Source organism: Lagenorhynchus albirostris, chromosome 1, assembly GCF_949774975.1.
Source record: "Lagenorhynchus albirostris chromosome 1, mLagAlb1.1, whole genome shotgun sequence".
Lineage (NCBI taxonomy): Eukaryota > Metazoa > Chordata > Mammalia > Artiodactyla > Delphinidae > Lagenorhynchus > Lagenorhynchus albirostris.
This window is the reverse complement of record NC_083095.1, coordinates 37,134,920-37,153,636: the sequence shown is the minus strand read 5'-3', so window position 1 is coordinate 37,153,636 and position 18,717 is coordinate 37,134,920. Positions and strand designations below refer to the sequence as shown.

The 18,717-nt window shown below is 41.1% G+C and overlaps 1 protein-coding gene across 1 annotated transcript; it reads right to left on the bottom strand.

The window, feature by feature from the left end:
- Positions 1–300: 300 nt before the first annotated feature.
- Positions 301–18,665, bottom strand: ZBTB25 (zinc finger and BTB domain containing 25). The gene is made up of 3 exons (XM_060141343.1): positions 18,348–18,665; positions 4,730–4,909; positions 301–1,598 (listed from the first exon to the last, which is right to left on the bottom strand). Exons 2-3 carry the CDS (start codon positions 4,900–4,902, stop codon positions 464–466), a joined length of 1,308 nt encoding a protein of 435 aa, XP_059997326.1. The 5' UTR covers positions 4,903–4,909; positions 18,348–18,665; the 3' UTR covers positions 301–463.
- Between the last annotated feature and the right edge of the window lie 52 nt (positions 18,666–18,717).

Genomic DNA, 18,717 nt, shown 5'->3' with positions numbered 1-18,717 from the left:
ATTTATACATTATAACATATAGTTATGCACTAAAAACTATTAATTCCCTGTATGGCAGAAAATATTTTAAAATAATCCTCATAAGGGCTTAATTCATGTGGAACATTAACCAAAAGTGATAGTCTAGAATATTCTTTAAAAAAGATTTCACTTATTTCATATTCAATTTGATTTTACAGATTCTACAACCTGGAAAAACTTCCATACTTCTATATTGATTTCTGATTTCTAAATTGTGATTTAATTTATGAAAACTTCACAGCCCTAATTGAAGGTTACATTTTAGTAGCTATGTATCAATATATCTTACAATAAGAAGATCTAATACATACAACCTTAAAACTATGGATAAATGGTAAAGAAAAAGTCAATAGAACTTGAGGAGAAAAATAATTTATGAATTAAAAGAAGTATGTGAGTTTTCTTTTTCAGAACTGATACAAAAATCCTGAAGGAGAAACTGCTACTCAACCAGGATAGTATCCACATTTTCTTGTGTGAGTTCTGACTCTAAGGCACAAGATGAGTCTAACTGTTCTTGCGACAAGCGAGAACTTTTCAGGGGGATGTCAGACCAGCTGTCACAATATGGCTGAAATCTCTGGGCTAATGTATTACCAAACCTTTGGCATCGGTTATATCTGTAAGATTTACCTTTGTGTGTATACATGTGCTCCAGTAATTGGCTCTTTCGGAGAAATTTATGACCACAGATAGTACAGCTGATTTTTCTTTTCCTTGAAAAAGAAAAATTACAGTTTAATTCTACTGGCTCAGTGTCTTTGGAGATCAAAGACACTTGACTGATCTGCAAAGGCTCTGTGGCACCCCGGTGTGAGTGGTCAGGCTGCTGCTCATTATCCTTGACAATGAAGGAGCTAAGCCTGCGGCATTCGAGAGCCTCGCTACTTTCATTAAGTGGATGCACTTCACCAAGGTCGTTACTTTCCAGAATGGAAGCAGGGACACCAAATGGGAGGGATCCAGACACGTGGGTATGGAGATGCTGTCTTAGATTACTACGGGAATCAAAACGTTCCCCACAGTAATGGCATAGGTGTGTTTTGATACCGCTTTCAGTGCAAGAAGGGCCTGTCACCTCTGAAGAGGGTGAGGGATGGCTCTGGGAAATCACAGATTCTGGGTCACATCTCTCCTGCTTGATGGACACGGGGGGCTTCTGGTGCTCCTCCAAGGCCTGGGCAGCAGGATGGGCCCTCTGCTGGTCTGCAGTGCCATCATCCAGCCCAATAGCAAGAGAGAGCTGCAACTGGGGGTGGTCACCCTGGACAGCAGCTCTATTTCCATTGTTATTGGAAGGAGCTTCCTTGACCTCCAGCCCTTGTTTGACAGCTGTTTTCTGGGTCGTTGAGATCTGAATGCCATATAAATTTGAGGACTGCACAGTCTCTGGTGAGAACACTTGATTCATTTCAGTCGCAATGTGAGAAAGGTAGTCGGCGTGAAGAAATCGAATCCCTTCCTCCAAACGACTATGATCCACAATCTGTTTTGGCCCTTTCCCCGTGTACATAATGTGCAACAAATAGCTGAATATGTCAGGTTGGATGTCAGTTGGTTGTATTTTTATGCATTCACTGTTAAAAACAAAAAAACAGACCCACACAGAATGAAACAACCCGGTTGGCCTTTTAGTTAACAGTACACAGTCTTAGGCTAAAGCAGTTTCTTCCTAAGAAGTTCTAACTTAGCAATCTGCCTTGATGAAACTCAGCAACAAAAGCTTAAGTTTTCATTGTATACCAGTTTTATGGCGCAGCAACAAGTCTTCATGTATTCAATCTACTGCCTAAAGTTAAGAAACACAGATATTCTGATTAGTTCAACATTTAATTAGTGACTCCTAAGTGATATGCACTTAAACTGCATGCCAGGGGGTAGAAAAGTGATGAATAAAATAGGTACCCTGCTCTTAAGGAACTTAATAGTCTATTGGGTATATAACCAAAAGAACTGAAATCGGGAACTCAAATAGATACCTATAGACCAATGTTCATTACAGCATGATTCACATTAGCCAAAAGCTAGAAACAACCCAAGTGTCCATCAGCAGATGAATGGATAAACAAAATGCAGCATATACATACAATGGAATGTTATCCAGCCATAAAAAGGAATGAAGTTCTGATATACGTTACAAAATGGATGAACCCTGAAAACATGCTAAGTGAAATAAGCCAGATACAACGGGACAAATTTTATATGATGCCACTTATAAGAAACATCTAGATTAGGAAAATTCATAGAGACAGAAAATAGATTAGAGGTTACCAGGAGCTTGGGGGTAGAGAGAATGGGGAGTTATTATTTAATGGTTACAGTTTCTTTCTGGGGTGATAAAAAGTTTTAGAAATAGATACTGGTGATGGTTGCACAACACTGTGAATGTGATTAATGCCCCTGAATTGTACAAATAGAAATGGTTAAAATGGCAAATTTTATGTTTACATATATCGTACCATAATAAAAAATAATTAAAAATTTTAAAAGGGTCTATTGGAATTGGTACTATTTAGAATTTTAAATCACACTAATCTTATTTTGGCTTCCAAACTGTATTAATATATCTACTCTTTAAATTGCAAACAAATACAAGTGTAACTTTGAAAAGGTTTAAATTAATCTCAAGCCCAATTTTCACATATGAATCTAGAATTCAGAAAATAGATGGAAATAACTGTGTAACAAGAAAATCAGGAAACACCCTGCAAAATTAGGATAAAAACAACCTGAGGGAAATGCTGGATGACAAGGAACAGTGGAATCAGTTGATGCACTCACCTTCCCTGAAGCAAAAGTTTGTGTCGATACATCAGAAAGCAAGTGTCAGTACACCGGCAATCCATTTCTTTAGTCCTGACATTTTAGGATTCCCTCTTGGGTTTCACTCTTACCTGTGACTCTTACCTCACTGCCATGGTCTGTGGCAGGGTTTTTTTTATATCAGCACAGAGCTCTTTTAACTGAGGATTTTTAGTTGCTCAACAGAGATACCACAAAGTAGGCCTGCTACCTTTGTATCGCCTGGATTTAGTTTAGCATGGTGCCTGGTACACAACAGGGGCTTTAAGAGCTGAACCAACTCACTGCTCTCAGATGAGGCTTATGTGAAGGTAGTGTTTCTAATCTAGTTTCTACACTGACCCTTAAGTCGGAGAGGAAACTCTTTTGCGTAGCAGAAAAGACTACCCATGACCTGTCCCCGACTCTAACCTCCTCTCCCCTTTGTGTCATATATTCCAATCATTCTGATCTACTCCATTTTCTGAATGTGCTAGCCTGGTTCATATCTGCATATGTTTTCATGCATTTTCCCCCTTTGCCTGCAACTGTAACTTTTTGCGTTCCTCTACAACATCTGAAAAACTCCTCCTGATCCTGCAACATTCAGAGCCTCTGTAAAACCTGTGCCAACCTTCTCAAAATAAGGCTGCTGACACTCCACTCTACCTTGTGCAGCACTTCTATTATAGACATCACAGTAACTATTAATAGCAGCAGCTAACAGTGCAAAGCTCTGTTCTAAGCATTTTAATATTATTAATCCATTTAATCTTCTCAATACCATGGGGTGGGTATATTATTCTAGTGTTTTACAGAGAAGGAAACTGAGGCACAAAGAGACCAATTACACTGCAATTATTTTCTTTACACGCATTACCTCTCTCTTAGACTATAAACTTTTTTTTTTGGCTGCACCACCTGGCATGTGATCTTAGTTTCCGACCAGGGATTGAACCCACGGCCCCTGCACTGGAAGCAAAGAGTCTTTTTTTTTTTTTTTTTTTTTTAAGCAAAGAGTCTTGACCACTGGACCGCCAGAGAAGTCCCACCATGTAAGGTCTTTTAAAAAAAATCATACAGGGCTTCCCTGGTGGCGCAGTGGTTGAGAGTCCGCCTGCCGTTGCAGGGGACACGGGTTCGTGCCCTGGTCCGGGAGGATCCCGCATGCCGTGGAGCAGCTGGGCCTGTGGTCCATGGCCGCGGGGCCTGCGCGTCCGGAGCCTGTGCTCCGCAACGGGAGAGGCCACAACAGTGAGAGGCCCGCGTACCATATACAAAAAAAAAAAAAAAAAAAAAAATCATACAGTGTTGCATCACTTTTAACCTAGGAGGTATTAAAGCTATTTTTTTCCAAGAGCTCAGAATCTGGATACCACTTTATAGCCCCCTCCTTAATACCCCACGCTGGGGCAATCTAGATTTTAAAAAATTTTTTTGAAAAAACATTTGAAACAAACGACATTTGAACTGTAATACGGAATATAAAGTGGGCAGAGTTATGACATTGAAACCTTGCTATGAAAGTGTTATGGAATAGAAATCAATGACTTAGTGATTAAGAGCACTGATTTGCATTTGAGTTTAATATATTAGCTGTATAATCCTAGATGGACAAGTTACTTAACAACTCAGTTACAGTTTCTTTTTCTCTAAAAAAGTATGGATAACAGAATTTACATTAGATAAATGCTTAGTGCTTGTTTATGGTATAAGCCTTCAATAGATTTTAGCCATTATTGTTTTCATTCTATCTTCTACCATGAACCCTACACAGAGTTTAATGACAGATGTGTAAAAAAATTATAAATTTTTATTATTTCCTAAGGTGATCCCGTAACAAAGAATCCCCAAAATGAGATTATAATAAGGCTTAGCTATATCACAGTATCAAAAATACTTCTGATTTACAAAAGCACATCCTTACCTTGTTTGGTGAATAAATATCATCTTGAAATAGTTAGAAAAAGCAGCAAGGACTGCTCTGTGGGCTTTGAAGTAGACATCTCCAATAGCAACTGTGCAATCACACAGAAAACCAAATTCTCGCTGCATGTTCAGCTGCTGCAGAAGGACAAGGCTATGGCTAGCTGTGTCCATTGTGGCTCTGAGAAAAAGGATAATATAGATTTTTTTTTTTTACAAGGTTGGCTATAGATCACTCAAACCTACAGAATACAAGGAGACCTAAATTTAAATGAAATTATTCAACAGTTTTCAATACTGTTAATTTTACCCCAAACTTAGCTAACATTAAATACCCCATTATGACAACTGATTTCAACCCTGCTGAAATGATAAAATGTGGCCTTTTTAAAATCTGGTAAGAAGGTGGCTTGGTGTGGTGACAAAGACGTGAAAGGAAGTCTGTCCTTTTTTATCCATGCAACCACAGTTTCTAGTCCTCAGTTTCCTCACTGGCAAAAATGGGAATGAGGTACTGATCCTTGCCTCAGGGCCAAATGAGATAAGTTATGTGAAAAGCACCTTGTAATGGAAACTACTATTCAAATGTTGACCATAAATGTTAATAACATTACAGTGTGTCCAGCCTGGGCTAGAGCTGTCACTGCTCCTTAGGGATCCTCTGTTATGCTCAGGGGACACTGGCCTCCTATCATATAATGTTTGGGTAACTTATCAGTCACAGGAGCCCTTAAAATAGATGTCAAGCCACATCCCCAGATTCACATGGGGCCTGGAGCCCAATGGAAAAGAACCTAAGCGCTGACCTTAACTGGACTCAGACACATACAAGCATGGAGGTTCCCGATGAAGTAGAATAAAGGATGGGACCACTGGTGTCAGGGGAAAAAAATCACGCATGCGTTAGAACGTGCAAAATAATTCTGGCGGAGAAGTCTGATGTGAGTAGAGCAGCAAGAACATTCGTGAGGGCCCTGGGAGGTGGGAGGCTGTGCCACCTTCTCCTTCCTCTACCTTCTCCACCTCAACTGTGCAGAGAGAAGGCAGCTGGGGTATAAAGGGCATCCCTGGGGTGCTGGGAGAACCTCCTCTAAAAAAGCAGGTCCTAAAAAAAGAAATGAAGTTTTCCTACTAACCAGAGAGACCAAAGTCTTAAGGAGGTCAGTGATGAGAGTGTGGGTTTAGCTGTCTGAAGACTCGCAATAGCTTGGGCAGTAAAATGCTGAGTGGTGGATAATATAATAAAAACAGTCAACGGTTTATACTGTTTCCTGTATGTCAGGCATTTTTCACTCATTTAATTTTCAGTTCAACTCTATGAGAAAGGAAATACTCAATGCACCTTACAGATGAAGAAACAATCAGCACAGAGAGTTAACTGACCCAAGATCACATTGCTTGTAAGGGGATTCAAACCCAGGCACTGGACTCCAGAGCGCCAATGTCCTCCCTCTCCACCTCCCAGAAAAAAACACGACTCATCAACTGAAGGAGCCTAGGGAACAGTCTACACATCAAGCACCCTGGGAAGCCTGCAAAGAAGAATCAGGGAGAAACCCAGATTTCCTACTGCTTAAGCAAATGTGACACAGCAAAACAAACATTTATACTTATTAGTGGATAAAGTCTAGATTATAACTGGTAAAGATATAGGCAATTATTATTGATAAAAGGTTAAATCTATTTTTTATTAAAACTACATATATAATGTACTAATATGGAATAATCTCCAAGACATAGTAAGTAAAAAAAGCAAAATGTAAAACTGTGTAGAGAAGACTACTATTTATGTAAAAGTGGTAGTGGTTATTCTATTTTTAAAGGTGGGGGAATTTACACATAAATATATTCTTGTTTATATACACGTCTGGAAAGGTTCGAAGAAACCAATTTTGCTTCTGGGAGGGAAACTAGGGAGCAGAGAGTTAAGGGTGGGGGGAACTATACTGTTTGAAAATGTTGAAATATTTCAGACAGACAGTAGGTAAAGAGAACAAGGTAACAAGCACCCACCCCTGGGCACAAAAAGTAAACATTACAAACAGGGTAAAGACACCCTGGCATCTCTCCCACACTCTACCCCCCCACCCACCTTGCCTCCAAAGGTAACCACCATCTTGATTTTGGTGTTTATGACTCTCCTGTACATTATCACATTCTTACTGCATGTGTTCAGATTCCTTAAGAATGTTTGGTATTGTTTTGCATGTTTTAAAATTTTATACAAATAATATTATACTTTAGGAATCCTGCAACTTGCTTCTTTTAACTCTACATTCATACATTACGATACTGAGCAGGGCCCTGTGGGGCTCCTGGGCACAAAGCCTTTTCTGTGTCCCCCATTTCTTTGATTACAAGACATAGCTTTCATTCAGCCTCCATGACCTTCCCTGAATTCCAACAGGCAGATTAAAGCAGTTGTTAATTCGGGAAACGAGGGGATGCTAGACCAGAGAGAAATAAACACTCATAGAAACAATAGTGCAGCCTTTGTGCAAGGTCTTGGTTCCCCATCAAGGGATACACACAACAATATCTTTGAGCTGTTTGGGAGATACTGAAACCCCCTCCAGGTGGGAGAAGTTAAGATTAACAAATGGTATGCTGCCCACAAGCATGCAGACCCCAGACCAGCTGGAACCTGAAGGTTGATGTTGCTGACTCCTACTTACCTCACCAACCAACCCATCAGAAGAATGTCCATGAGCTGATCATGCCCTCTTGGAACCATTATTATAAAACTTCTCAGTATCCTCCAAGTTGGAACACATAGTTTTTAGAGGCAGGAGCCCACTGTGTCCCCCTTTGCCTGGCAAGGTAATAAAGCTATCCTTTTCTACTTCACCCAAAACTCTTGTCTCCAAGATTCGATTCTGCACCAGTGTACAGAGAAACTGAGCTTTCGGCACCATTACTTTCAAAAATCCTACTAATTCAAACATAGTAGTTTCCCTTACTCCTCCCCACGAGTAAAAATACAAAACAAAACAAAACTCTCCCATACCATCTCATTTTAAAAGCTTTTAAGCAGCAATGAAATAAAAAATAAGATAACAGAACCTACAAAGACCTGAGTCTATCTTCTAAGAATAGAAACGAAAACCCAGGTTGTGGGTATTGTTCCAAAAGGCCATTTAACTAAAAGTCAATATTTATTGTATTTACCACATTTTCCTGATTCTAAAATACCACCAATTTATAAGGAGATTAAAAAACCAAAATAAAACTCTATATTGGAGATTTCAATGTGAAAACATGTCTTAGATTCAATAAAATGGTTCAAATTGAAGTACCTTAAACCAGTCTTACAAACTGTCCCAAAAAACCCCCCTCAGATCATAAATGTTTTCAACAGTTCTATATATATATATATATATATATTTATACATATAGTACATTACTATAGTGAACTGTTGAACCATGTGGAAATGAAAATAGCACACTAAAAAGCCACATATACAAAAATCTGTGGTTAATGTTCTATGAGTAACAGTTAAATTCACTTATCAAACAAATATTTTGTGAAGAGAAATTTAATAAAGAGAAAATATTTGAAAGCATGCCTTGTACAAGGCACGGGGACAGAAAAAAATTACAATGATGCTGCAATCAAGATTATAGGCTAATAGGGGAGATAAAATATAAAACACAGTAACTATGACATGAAGTAAAAGTGGTAAGTGCCAATAACAGCAGTTGGAGAACACACTAGGAGCGGGAGATAAATGACAGGAAACCCAATGAAAAATAATCCATTTGAACTGGATTTCAATGAACAGGCAGAAGGTGAACATAGCATTCTAGGCAGAAAAAAACAGAATGAGTAGGGCTTCCGTGGTGGCGCAGTGGTTGAGAGTCCGCCTGCCGATGCAGGGGACACGGGTTCGTGCCCCGGTGCGGGAAGATCCCACATGCCGTGGAGCGGCTAGGCCCGTGAGCCATGGCCGATGAGCCTGCGCGTCCGGAGCCTGTGCTCCGCAATGGGAGAGGCCACAACAGTGAGAGGCCCGCGTACAGCAAAAAATATATATATATATATAGAATGAGTAAAATTACCATCATTAGGCTTGGGAATCAAAACTGCTCTAGTAGCAACACACATAAAAGATTAGCAAGGGAAAGGCATAGAGAAATAAAGACCAGCAAGTAGCCTTCTGCAATATCCAAACAACAGCAGTGGGAATGAAGAAAGGAATACAAGAAGATATACCAGATGGAGGCTGACATGACTTGGCAGAGGACTGGATGTGGTCAGCCACAAAGAAGATCAAGTCAAAAGTGAGTCTCAGAATTCCAGCTTGAGTAACTGGAAGAATTCATTCATTGCTTCCGGTCCTATTTGCAGAGTAACTGCCATGTGCTAGGTTGATACAAAGGTAGCATAGCAGAACGCCAGAGGAGAAGCACAGAAACTGGCTTCGTAAGAGAGAAGTTTCATTTTGGACACAGTGAGTTCTATGTGTCCACTCTAGGACATCTGAGTAGAAATGTTTAGTTACCTGTGGAGACAACAGGCAGCACTGGAAAGGAGATTCTCTGCAATAACAAGGCTTAAGTCACCAGGATTAGATGGGACTACTGAGTGAAATAAGAGGGGAAAAAAGCTAAGAATGAATCCTTTAAAGACAAGAATAGTACAACTAGACAGAAGAGAAATAAGAAAATATATTGTCATTGAGAGAGATACAGAAAAGGCAAGAACCTTGGTGTGAGGAGGTGGCAATGGTATAAAATGCTGCAGAGAAACACAGGATGAGGCCTATTACAAATACCCCCAAGTGTGCTGACCAAGAGGTTTCTGGTGACCTCTGACAACAGTCTGGGAAAGCAGCAAGAGCAAAATATCTGACTGCAGGGGAATGTCAGAAAGCAGAGGTCATAAAGGGTAGGTACAGACAGAACAGGACATTGAGGGAACTGCAGATCAAAGACTTTCAGGCTGAAGAGGGGTGTAATCTCTAGAAGCCGGAAAGAATGCAATCAAAAGTGTAAGTGTAGGGACTTCCCTGGTGGTGCAGTGGTTAAGAATCCGCCTGCCGATGCAGGGGATACAGGTTTGAGTCCTGGTCCAGGAAGATCCCACATGCCACAAAGCAACTAAGCCCGTGCGCCACAACTACTGAGCCTGAGCTCTAGAGCCCGCATGCCACAACTACTGAAGCCTGCATGCCTAGAGCCTGTGCTCCGCAACAAGAGAAGACACCACAATGAAAAGCCCACGCTCTGCAACAAAGAGTAGCCCCCACTCGCCACAACTAGAGAAAGCCCACACACAGCAACAAAGACCCAACACAGACAAAAATAAATTAATTAATTAATTTAAAAAGTACAGGTGTAGCAGGTAGCCATGGAGAAAAAAGAAATCTCTTTTTCTGATGGTGGAAAGCAGATGGTTGAGGTAAGGAGAGAGAATTTGAGTGTACTCTTAGATGGCATTGATTTTACAAACTATGAAGTCAGTCCATATGCAGAGGAAAGAGGTGAGTTTAGGCCTTGAAAGAAACCTATTAATCCCTGATGCTAATATAGAATGTTGAAGTTTATAGAGAACTTTCACACACAATAATTTATTTCTCTTTCTGCTTCAGATGAGATCATTTCTATTTACTTATCTTCAAGTTCACCGTCATTCCTAATCTAACCCATTCTTTATTTCAGATATGTTTCCAGGACTAAAATTTTCATCTCATTCTTTCTTAGTATCTACTTCTCTGCTGAGATTTCCAGTCTGTTCACACATTACAACCTTATTTTGCTTTACATCCTTGAGCATAGCTATAGTAGCTGCTTTAAATCTTCTCAGCTAAATCCAACCTCTGGGTCATCTTGGGGTCAATCTCCACTAATTAGGGTTACAGTTTCCTGTTTCTTCATATGTCTAGTCATTGTGGAAAATATCTTAGACACTGTGATAACTAAAGACTCTAGGTACTGTAATATTCTTCTAAAGCGTACTGATGTTTTTGTTTTTTGCAAATTAACTAGGCTGAACTTAAACTCCAAGTTCTGCCTCCCCATGGTTTAGTTTGTTTGTTTTTTGTTTTTAACATCTTTATTGGAGTATAATTGCTTTACAATGGTGTGTTACTTTCTGCTTTATAACAAAGTAAATGTTATACATATGTTCCCATCTCTTCCCTCTTGCATCTCCCTCCCTCCCACCCTCCCTATCCCACCCCTCCAGGTGGTCACAAACCACCGAGCTGATCTCCCTGTGCTATGCGGCTGCTTCCCACTAGCTATCTATTTTACGTTTGGTAGTGTATATATGTCCATGCCACTCCCTCACTTTGTCACAGCTTACCCTTCCCCCTCCCCATATCCTCAAATCCATTCTCTAGTAGATCTGTGTCTTTATTCCCGTCTTACCCCTAGGTTCTTCATGACTTTTTCTTTTTTTTTTCCTTAGATTCATTATATATGTGTTAGCATACGGTATTTGTTTTTCTCTTTCTGACTTACTTCACTCTGTATGACAGACTCTAGATCCATCCACCTCACTACAAATAACTCAATTTCATTTTTTTTTATGGCTGAGTAACATTCCATTGTATATATGTGCCACATCTTCTTTATCCATTCATCTGATGATGGACACTTAGGTTGCTTCCATCTCCTGGCTATTGTAAATAGAGCTGCAATGAACATTTTGGTACCTGACTCTTTTTGAATTATGGTTTTCTCAGGGTATATGCCCAGTAGTGGGATTGCTGGGTCGTATAGTAGTTCTATTTGTAGTTTTCTAAGGAATCTCCATACTGTTCTCCATAGTGGCTGTATCAATTTACATTCCCACCAGCAGTGCAAGAGTGTTCCCTTTTCTCCACACCCTCTCCAGCATTTATTGTTTCTAGATATTTTGATGATGGCCATTCTGCCCGGTGTGAGATGATATCTCATTGTAGTTTTGATTTGCATTTCTCTAATGATTAATGACATTGAGCATTCTTTCATGTGTTTGTTGGCAATCTGTATATCTTCTTTGGAAAAATGTCTATTTAGGTCTTCTGCCCATTTTTGGATTGGGTTGTTTGTTTTTTTGTTATTGAGCTGCATGAGCTGCTTGTAAATTTTGGAGATTAATCCTTTGTCAGTTGCTTCATTTGCAAATATTTTCTCCCATTCTGAGGGTTGTCTTTTGGTCTTGTTTATGGTTTCCTTTGCTGTGCAAAAGCTTTTTAAGTTTCATTAGGTCCCATTTGTTTTTGTTTTTATTTCCATTTCTCTAGGAGGTGTTTTTTTTTAGTGCTAGGTGTGCTGTTTGGAGGCTGCTCAACACTAGTATACGTTTAGGGGCTGGCAAGAGATCCAAGCTGAGTTTAGATACAGGATTTGGGGTCTCCCCCCCAACATCCTTTCTAGGATTTTCCTCCTTACTTTCTACCTGTGTGGTCACTCTGAACTCTGTCCTCTTTTCTTCAAGCAAGTAAGACTACGGGTTATTATCACAGTTTTAGCCATCCCCTCATGTCCCCAACTGGGGCCTTCTCTCAGGCTAAAAGCCATAAAAATGGAAAATTATTCACAGCTGTTCCATTCTTCCAATCATAGACCTCATTCCAGTTTCTGCTTGCTTTTTGTCACTCTCGAATGCCATCTGGTCGTTTTTAAAACTTTTTTTCAAGTTTATAATTTTTATTTGCAGAATTGTCCTGATAGGAACTCAGCCATCACCCTTTATCAGCAGTTCTAAAAAGTTTTGGTCTCAAGATCCATTTACACTCTTAAGAAAAGTATTAAGGGCTGTTAAGAACTGCTGTTTATGTGGATTATATTTATCAATATTTACCATATGCAGAAGTAAGTGAAATTTTTCCAATTTTAATATATTTGAAATAACAATAAACCCATTACATATTAATATAAATAACACATTTATTCTAAAAAAAATTTTTTTTAAGTGAGAAGGGTGGCATTGCTTTACATTTTGCAATCCTCTTTAATACCTGGCTTTAAAAAATACAGCTGGGTTCTTTTCTCTGCTTCTACAATCACTCTGTTGCCACATGTTGTTTTGGTTCAAATGTATTAAGACAATTTGGCCTTGGCAAAAGGGAGATACTTGTAAACCTACTGAAAGGGTTTCAGGAACCTTCAAGGGGTCCTTGGACCACACTTTGAGAACCTCTGCCCTACTCTATCTTTTTTTGATCCTATGAGGTAGTGAAGCAGGTACTGTATTACTTCCATTTTCTGCTTAAGAAACCACAGGCTCAGAGAAGGCAGGAAAGGTACCCAAAGTCAGACAACTAGCTGTTAAATGGTGCTGGTAGAACTTCAGTTCAAGTCTGACTTTAAACTCAGTGCCCTTTCTTCAAAATTCCCATCTAGAACTTTCAACATATATACTGATGGCAGATGTTGCAAATATATTGAATCAAATAAGGGGGTAAATGTTCCAAGTTTATAACATGAAACAAACTCAAATCTGTTAAAAAAAAGAAGTCATATATATATACACACACACACACACACACACACATATATAAATTCATCCAAATTTGTTTGCATAATAGACCTTTCATGTGTTAAGGCAGCACACCAGATTTTACCTAATGTTAACAGAGCCAATACATCACAAAGTTATTCAGAACATTTTTCTAATGTAACTTACTTTGCAGATTATTAGCTAGGCTTTTTATACAGCCTTTGCTCATCATTTTTTGACCACTCATTTTATTTTCTTTAGGATGTGGAATAGCCAAAGTTTCCTATGTATACAGAAACATCTTAGAAGTCATATGTGAGAATTTTTGGTGGAAATTCAAAATGTGAGAGAGGTTGCAAAAAAATAACCTATCATCATATTTACAAATACTATAGCCAAATGTAACGGTTCTACATCTTAAAATGCTTTATCTGTTATCAAAGTGGTATTTATAATAATAGCACTGATATTTAAGAGACTACAAAAACCTTGTTTACTTACTAGATTGCAATAACTCTGGGTTAGCTCAAACTAAGTAAGCCAGAACAGCTTAATACTAGTATCTATGTTAGCTGAATTCAAAGTTACCTTGATACCCAACATCTTTGATTTTATTTTTAAAAATCTATTAAAATAGTTAGACTGGACTCTCAGATCTATGGTAGCCAGAATGATGTCCTACAATACACAGCTTTTCATTCTTGCAAGCTGTAAGAATCTTTAATAAAAGAAGAAACAAAAGGAGTAAGACTTCTGTTTCTTTGGAAAACAAAGTCTTAGATATTTTCTTTGTGGTTCTCACCACTATGACTTTATTAATTATTGTTAAGACATGGAGACAGGAAAGTTGGCCCAGGAATGTGCACAGCCTTTTTGAGATACTTACTCATGGCTATAAATACAAAGGTAAAAGGAGAAATATCCAAAGTGCTACATAATAAGACTTTATACAAGGATTTTAACTTTTTAATGTACTTTCACATGATTGTGGTGGTGTAACGTTTTATAACCAAGAGAATGTTTGCAGAAATCATTTTACCCCAGAATAGAGGCTCTAACTGCTGACTGCATTGTAAAACCTTCCATGTAGAGTTGTACTGATGCCTGAGTCTTACTCCAGATGAACCCAAACAGAACTGCTGAGGGTAAGGCACAGATCCTTTTTTAAGCTCCTTAGGTGATTCTAATATAATGCCTCAATGAAGAACCACTGCATTAAAAGAACAAGGGATAAAGGAAACCCTAGAGACTATTTCACAAACTAAAGTTACAGAGAAAAAGACACAATTTCACAAGAAGTGCTCAAAATGTGGGAATTATACCAGTTACATTAAATGAACAAAAATCAACTACTGTAATTCTAATTTTAACTTTAAACTAAAATATTAGCCAGATTAAGAAACAAAAATATTCCCAAACTAGTAGGATGGGTATTGGGGGCGGACGAGGAACACAACATTTTCAAACTTTTTAAAAAGTACTTAGGAAAAAGAGGTGTATTTAACTCTCTCATACACTATTACACCTACTTTCATAATATCTGAAAATGACATGGAAATTCCAAATCTGAAAATTATTGTGTGAGGTAAAACCTGCAGTAATTCTAGGCATTTGCTTATGAAAATCACTGAGAGTATAAGAGAAGAGGGTAAGAAGCAGACATGGTAAATGACACAGGAAGAGCAGTCATGCTCTAGAAACCTTTAACGGAACGGGGAAACGTTAGTTTGGGGCCTCCTGCCTGTTGGCAGACACAGCCAGCCTACTACATCTCAACCCCCATCTAACCAACATGTGGGATGCCTGATAAAGCCGCAACACCAGGCAAACAAGAATGCTAACACCAGTGAGGGCAAATTTCTACTGGACTTTAAAAATATCAGAACCCCGTAAAGGAAAGGAAAAGATTCTTCTTAGTCTGCTAAAAAAATAAAGTCTGCATTTCTGAAAGAAGAATAAGCTACTCACAGGACAGGAGAAAGCTGGAAAACAACAATGCTAGTACACACCTAGAATACGGTATAAACAAGAATGATTATAACTTCTGAATATAGGTGAACCACTACTTCCTTTGCCATGGAATGTTCCACAAACACGTTATCCACATGGGGTAATGAAACCCTTTGCTTAAAGTGCCTAGGGTTTTTCAGGGGGAACAAAAAGTCACTGTGTGACTGATTTGTAACCAGGGAAGAAATGAATTAGAAAATTTTCAAAAATAACTAACTTAACACTATAAACACTTTTTCTCCAGGTAAGGTTAAAAAAAAAAGAAAGAAAGAAAGAAAAAAAATTCCTACTAGCAAAGGGAAAATAGAAGTGTTAATAAATTCAACCAATAATCCTGAAACTGATGTTTGTTACTTTCTTTCCTCTTCCTCCACTTTCCCTAAGCAAGTTCAAGTAGCAATATCTCTTCTATCCTAGAGGAAATACTGTTTAGTTACTATCAATAGCTATTATTATACAGAATAAATAGTATGTGCAAGGCCTTGTGCTAAATGCTCTATGCACATTATCTCTTTTAACCCTCACCATGACTATATGTATTATTTTTATTTCCATTTTACAGATGAGGAAAAAACCTAGGCTTAGGACACACAACTAGCAAATAGCATAAAGTGGGGATCAAAAGCTACGTCTGACTCCATAGCCTGTGCTGGTAACTATAAACTGGAACAGTATTTTTCTTAGCATTCTTCTCTCAAAAGACTGAAGTTCACATGCAATTTGGAATAAATAAGCAGAAAGGGGGCACAGGAAGTGGTACAGAAATACTTTATAATTTATCAAGATAAGAGCACCTGTGCTGCTTTTTAAGACAAGGGGGAAAAAACCCTCAACGCTTTTCTGGCCCTGTTATTACTAAAATGGAGAAGTTTTTCTTTAACAAGATGGTCAAGCACCATCTATGGACCATAGTAAATAAATCACTTCGGTTCAGTGGTGGGGAGGGCATTATGCAACACTTCCCAGCACAGCCCTGGCCAGGGTAATTTATGGCCAAGGCACTCGGGCCCCTCCTCCCCAGCTAGACAGCCTGGCTCCTTCGCATTCCCCTCAGGAGATAGGGTGGAAGCACACAGCTCCACTTTCTAAGGCATAGAGGGCAGCTGAAAGTCCTGCTCAGCCTCTCTGGGCAACCACAGGCGCCAATAAATCAGCCACAGGCGATTCTCTCATCCCCTTCCTGGCTAGAAGTGGTAGCAAGATCTAATGCAAAAGAGCACTGACCAGACTTGGGAGATAAAGTGATTTAGGCTTGAACTCTACTGCAAATGACTGCATCATCGAAGCCAGGTAAATCTCTGAGACTCCTTCCTCACTTGTAAGATGGAGACAATACTACCTCCTTTTTGCTAAGTATTCAAAATTCATCTATGAAAGCAGCTAGCCACTGCAGGTACTCAATAAACACTGACCACACCTGAGCAGAATCCCTCTACTACCTCCAAGACATTCAGAGCAGGGCTGGGCAAAAAGGTGTAGCAAGTCATGTAAGGTCCCCTCCTCTTTTCTTGCTGACCATCCCTGTGATGCTCCACTGCTTCCTGATAACCTCCCAGCCATCAGAACTCATCTATTCTGCTTCCTATACCATCGGTGTTTTGTTCCTTATTAAGGAGCTGATGTCTGATAATGGATTAATAATTTACACTTAATTAAAGCACATGCAGATTGCTAAAGAGGTCTTTGATGCCTTTACCCAAGGAAGCAACCAATGCTGTAAATCTTGGTTATTCTTGCAGAGAATAGGGCTGAATTTGGGGGCGGGGGGGGACGATGACGACAAGCTTTGAGCCCAAAGTACATTAATAGGCAGCTTATTCCACCTAGAAATAGTCAACCGCATTCCTTAGGATACCAGAGCCATCACACTAGCCAAGTCCGATTTCTCAATAACCGGAATCAAGTCAAGCATAATCACCTCTGGCAGATAGTCTCTACGGTGCGTGGGTTAAACTGGCACCGCACTCCGGCTGTGGCGAGGAGCGTAACGACCAAGGCATCTAGAGCCTTGGAGTCCAGTTAGTGAAGAGGTATGGGACTTCGATCAAGCTACACCGTCTTGGGACTTCGATCAAGCTACACCGTCTTTCGGCCTAGTGTCCTCATCTGTAAAATGAGAGGGATGAACTGCATTTTCTATAAGGCCCCTTTCAGCTTTAAAATTTGTGATTACAGGGCTTCCCTGGTGGCGCAGTGGTTGAGAGTCCGCCTGCCGATGCAGGGGACACGGGTTCATGCCCCGGACCGGCAGGATCCCACATGCCGCGGAGCGGCTGGGCCCGTGAGCCATGGCCGCTGTGCCTGCACGTCCAGAGCCTGTGCTCCGCACGAGAAGGGCCACAACCGTGAGAGGCCCGCGTACCACAAAAAAAAAAAAAAAAAAATTTGTGATTACAAAGTGTACTTTACACACTTCACAACATCCTTTGAGAATCAACAGCTCTGCCAAAAAGACTTTAGTCTCAAGAGAATACATGCCATTGGGGCGTTAATTTATGAAACATGTTAGCTGCTGTCAATTTCCAGGTACAGCTTAGAGCAGCTTGACAACAGCTTGCTTGCTTTCTCCAAATAATGAGTGCTAGAGAAGGCAGTGATAGATGGAGCAAGCTTTAAAAAGAAAAACTGACTTTGCTTAGAATGAGATTAATATAATCTGAAAAAAGAAAACTTAATTATGGGGATGGTGGGGACTTCCTGCCCTAGAGACGGGGTAATCACAAACGGGGGTGGGGAAGGGAGGACAGTGGCTGCAGCGTCCCGCAGGTGGCACCTGGAGACCCGCCCATTGGCGAGAGGGGTCGGGGGTGCGGCTGCATGGGGAATGCCTCAGGCCCGTCGGGGCTTCCCGCGCCGGTCGCACCCGGACTGGTAGCCGGAAGGACTCCGTGCCTTTAATGCGCCCCCGCGCCCTCTCCGGGCCTGCGTCAGGCCCCGGCAGCCGCCTGGTGCGGGCAGCGAAGGGCAGCTCTGGACCTCCTCAGCCCAGTTCTCACTCGCGGTTGCCATTTTCCTCCACTGCCCTGACTGACATCTCATACAGACCAAAAGCACCCCCCTCCCCAGCTACTTGCATCTGTCCCGCGACCGACGCAGCTGCAGGCCGCCGCCCCATGCGGCTCGCGACGGGAGGGACTGAGCCCGGGGCAGCCCACAGGGGCCGGGCCTCATCACTTACCCAGAGGCCGCCGCGGCGGGCGGCCGCCTGACTCCTCCGTGCGGGAGGGGCGGCTCACGCGCCGCGTACGTCACGCGGCGGCGGCGGCGGCGGCGGCGCCGGCTCACGCACCCCGCGGCCCGCTCTCGCGCGGCTTCCCGCGCCAGCCGTCCAGGGATGGGCCCACGTGACCGCGCGCCTCGTAGCTGGCGCACCAGAGGGGCGGGGAGGGGGCCGGTGTGCGTGCGTGCGTGCGTAGGTGCGTAGGTGCGCGCTCGCGCGCCCGCCCGCCCGCTCAAGTGGCCGGGCGGGGGGTCGGTCCGCGCTCCGGGTGGCTTCGCCACGGTCGCTAGTCGCGACTCTGTAGGCGGAAGCGTGGAGACGAGCCTGA

Bases quoted from the DNA above. Each gene is read 5' to 3' on its own strand.
- ZBTB25 (XM_060141343.1), bottom strand. From the start codon at position 4,902: ATGGACACAGCTAGCCATAGCCTTGTCCTTCTGCAGCAGCTGAACATG. The intron at 1,599-4,729 runs GTAAGGATGTGC...TGTTTTTAACAG, and splicing joins ATATTTATTCACCAAACAAG to TGAATGCATAAAAATACAAC.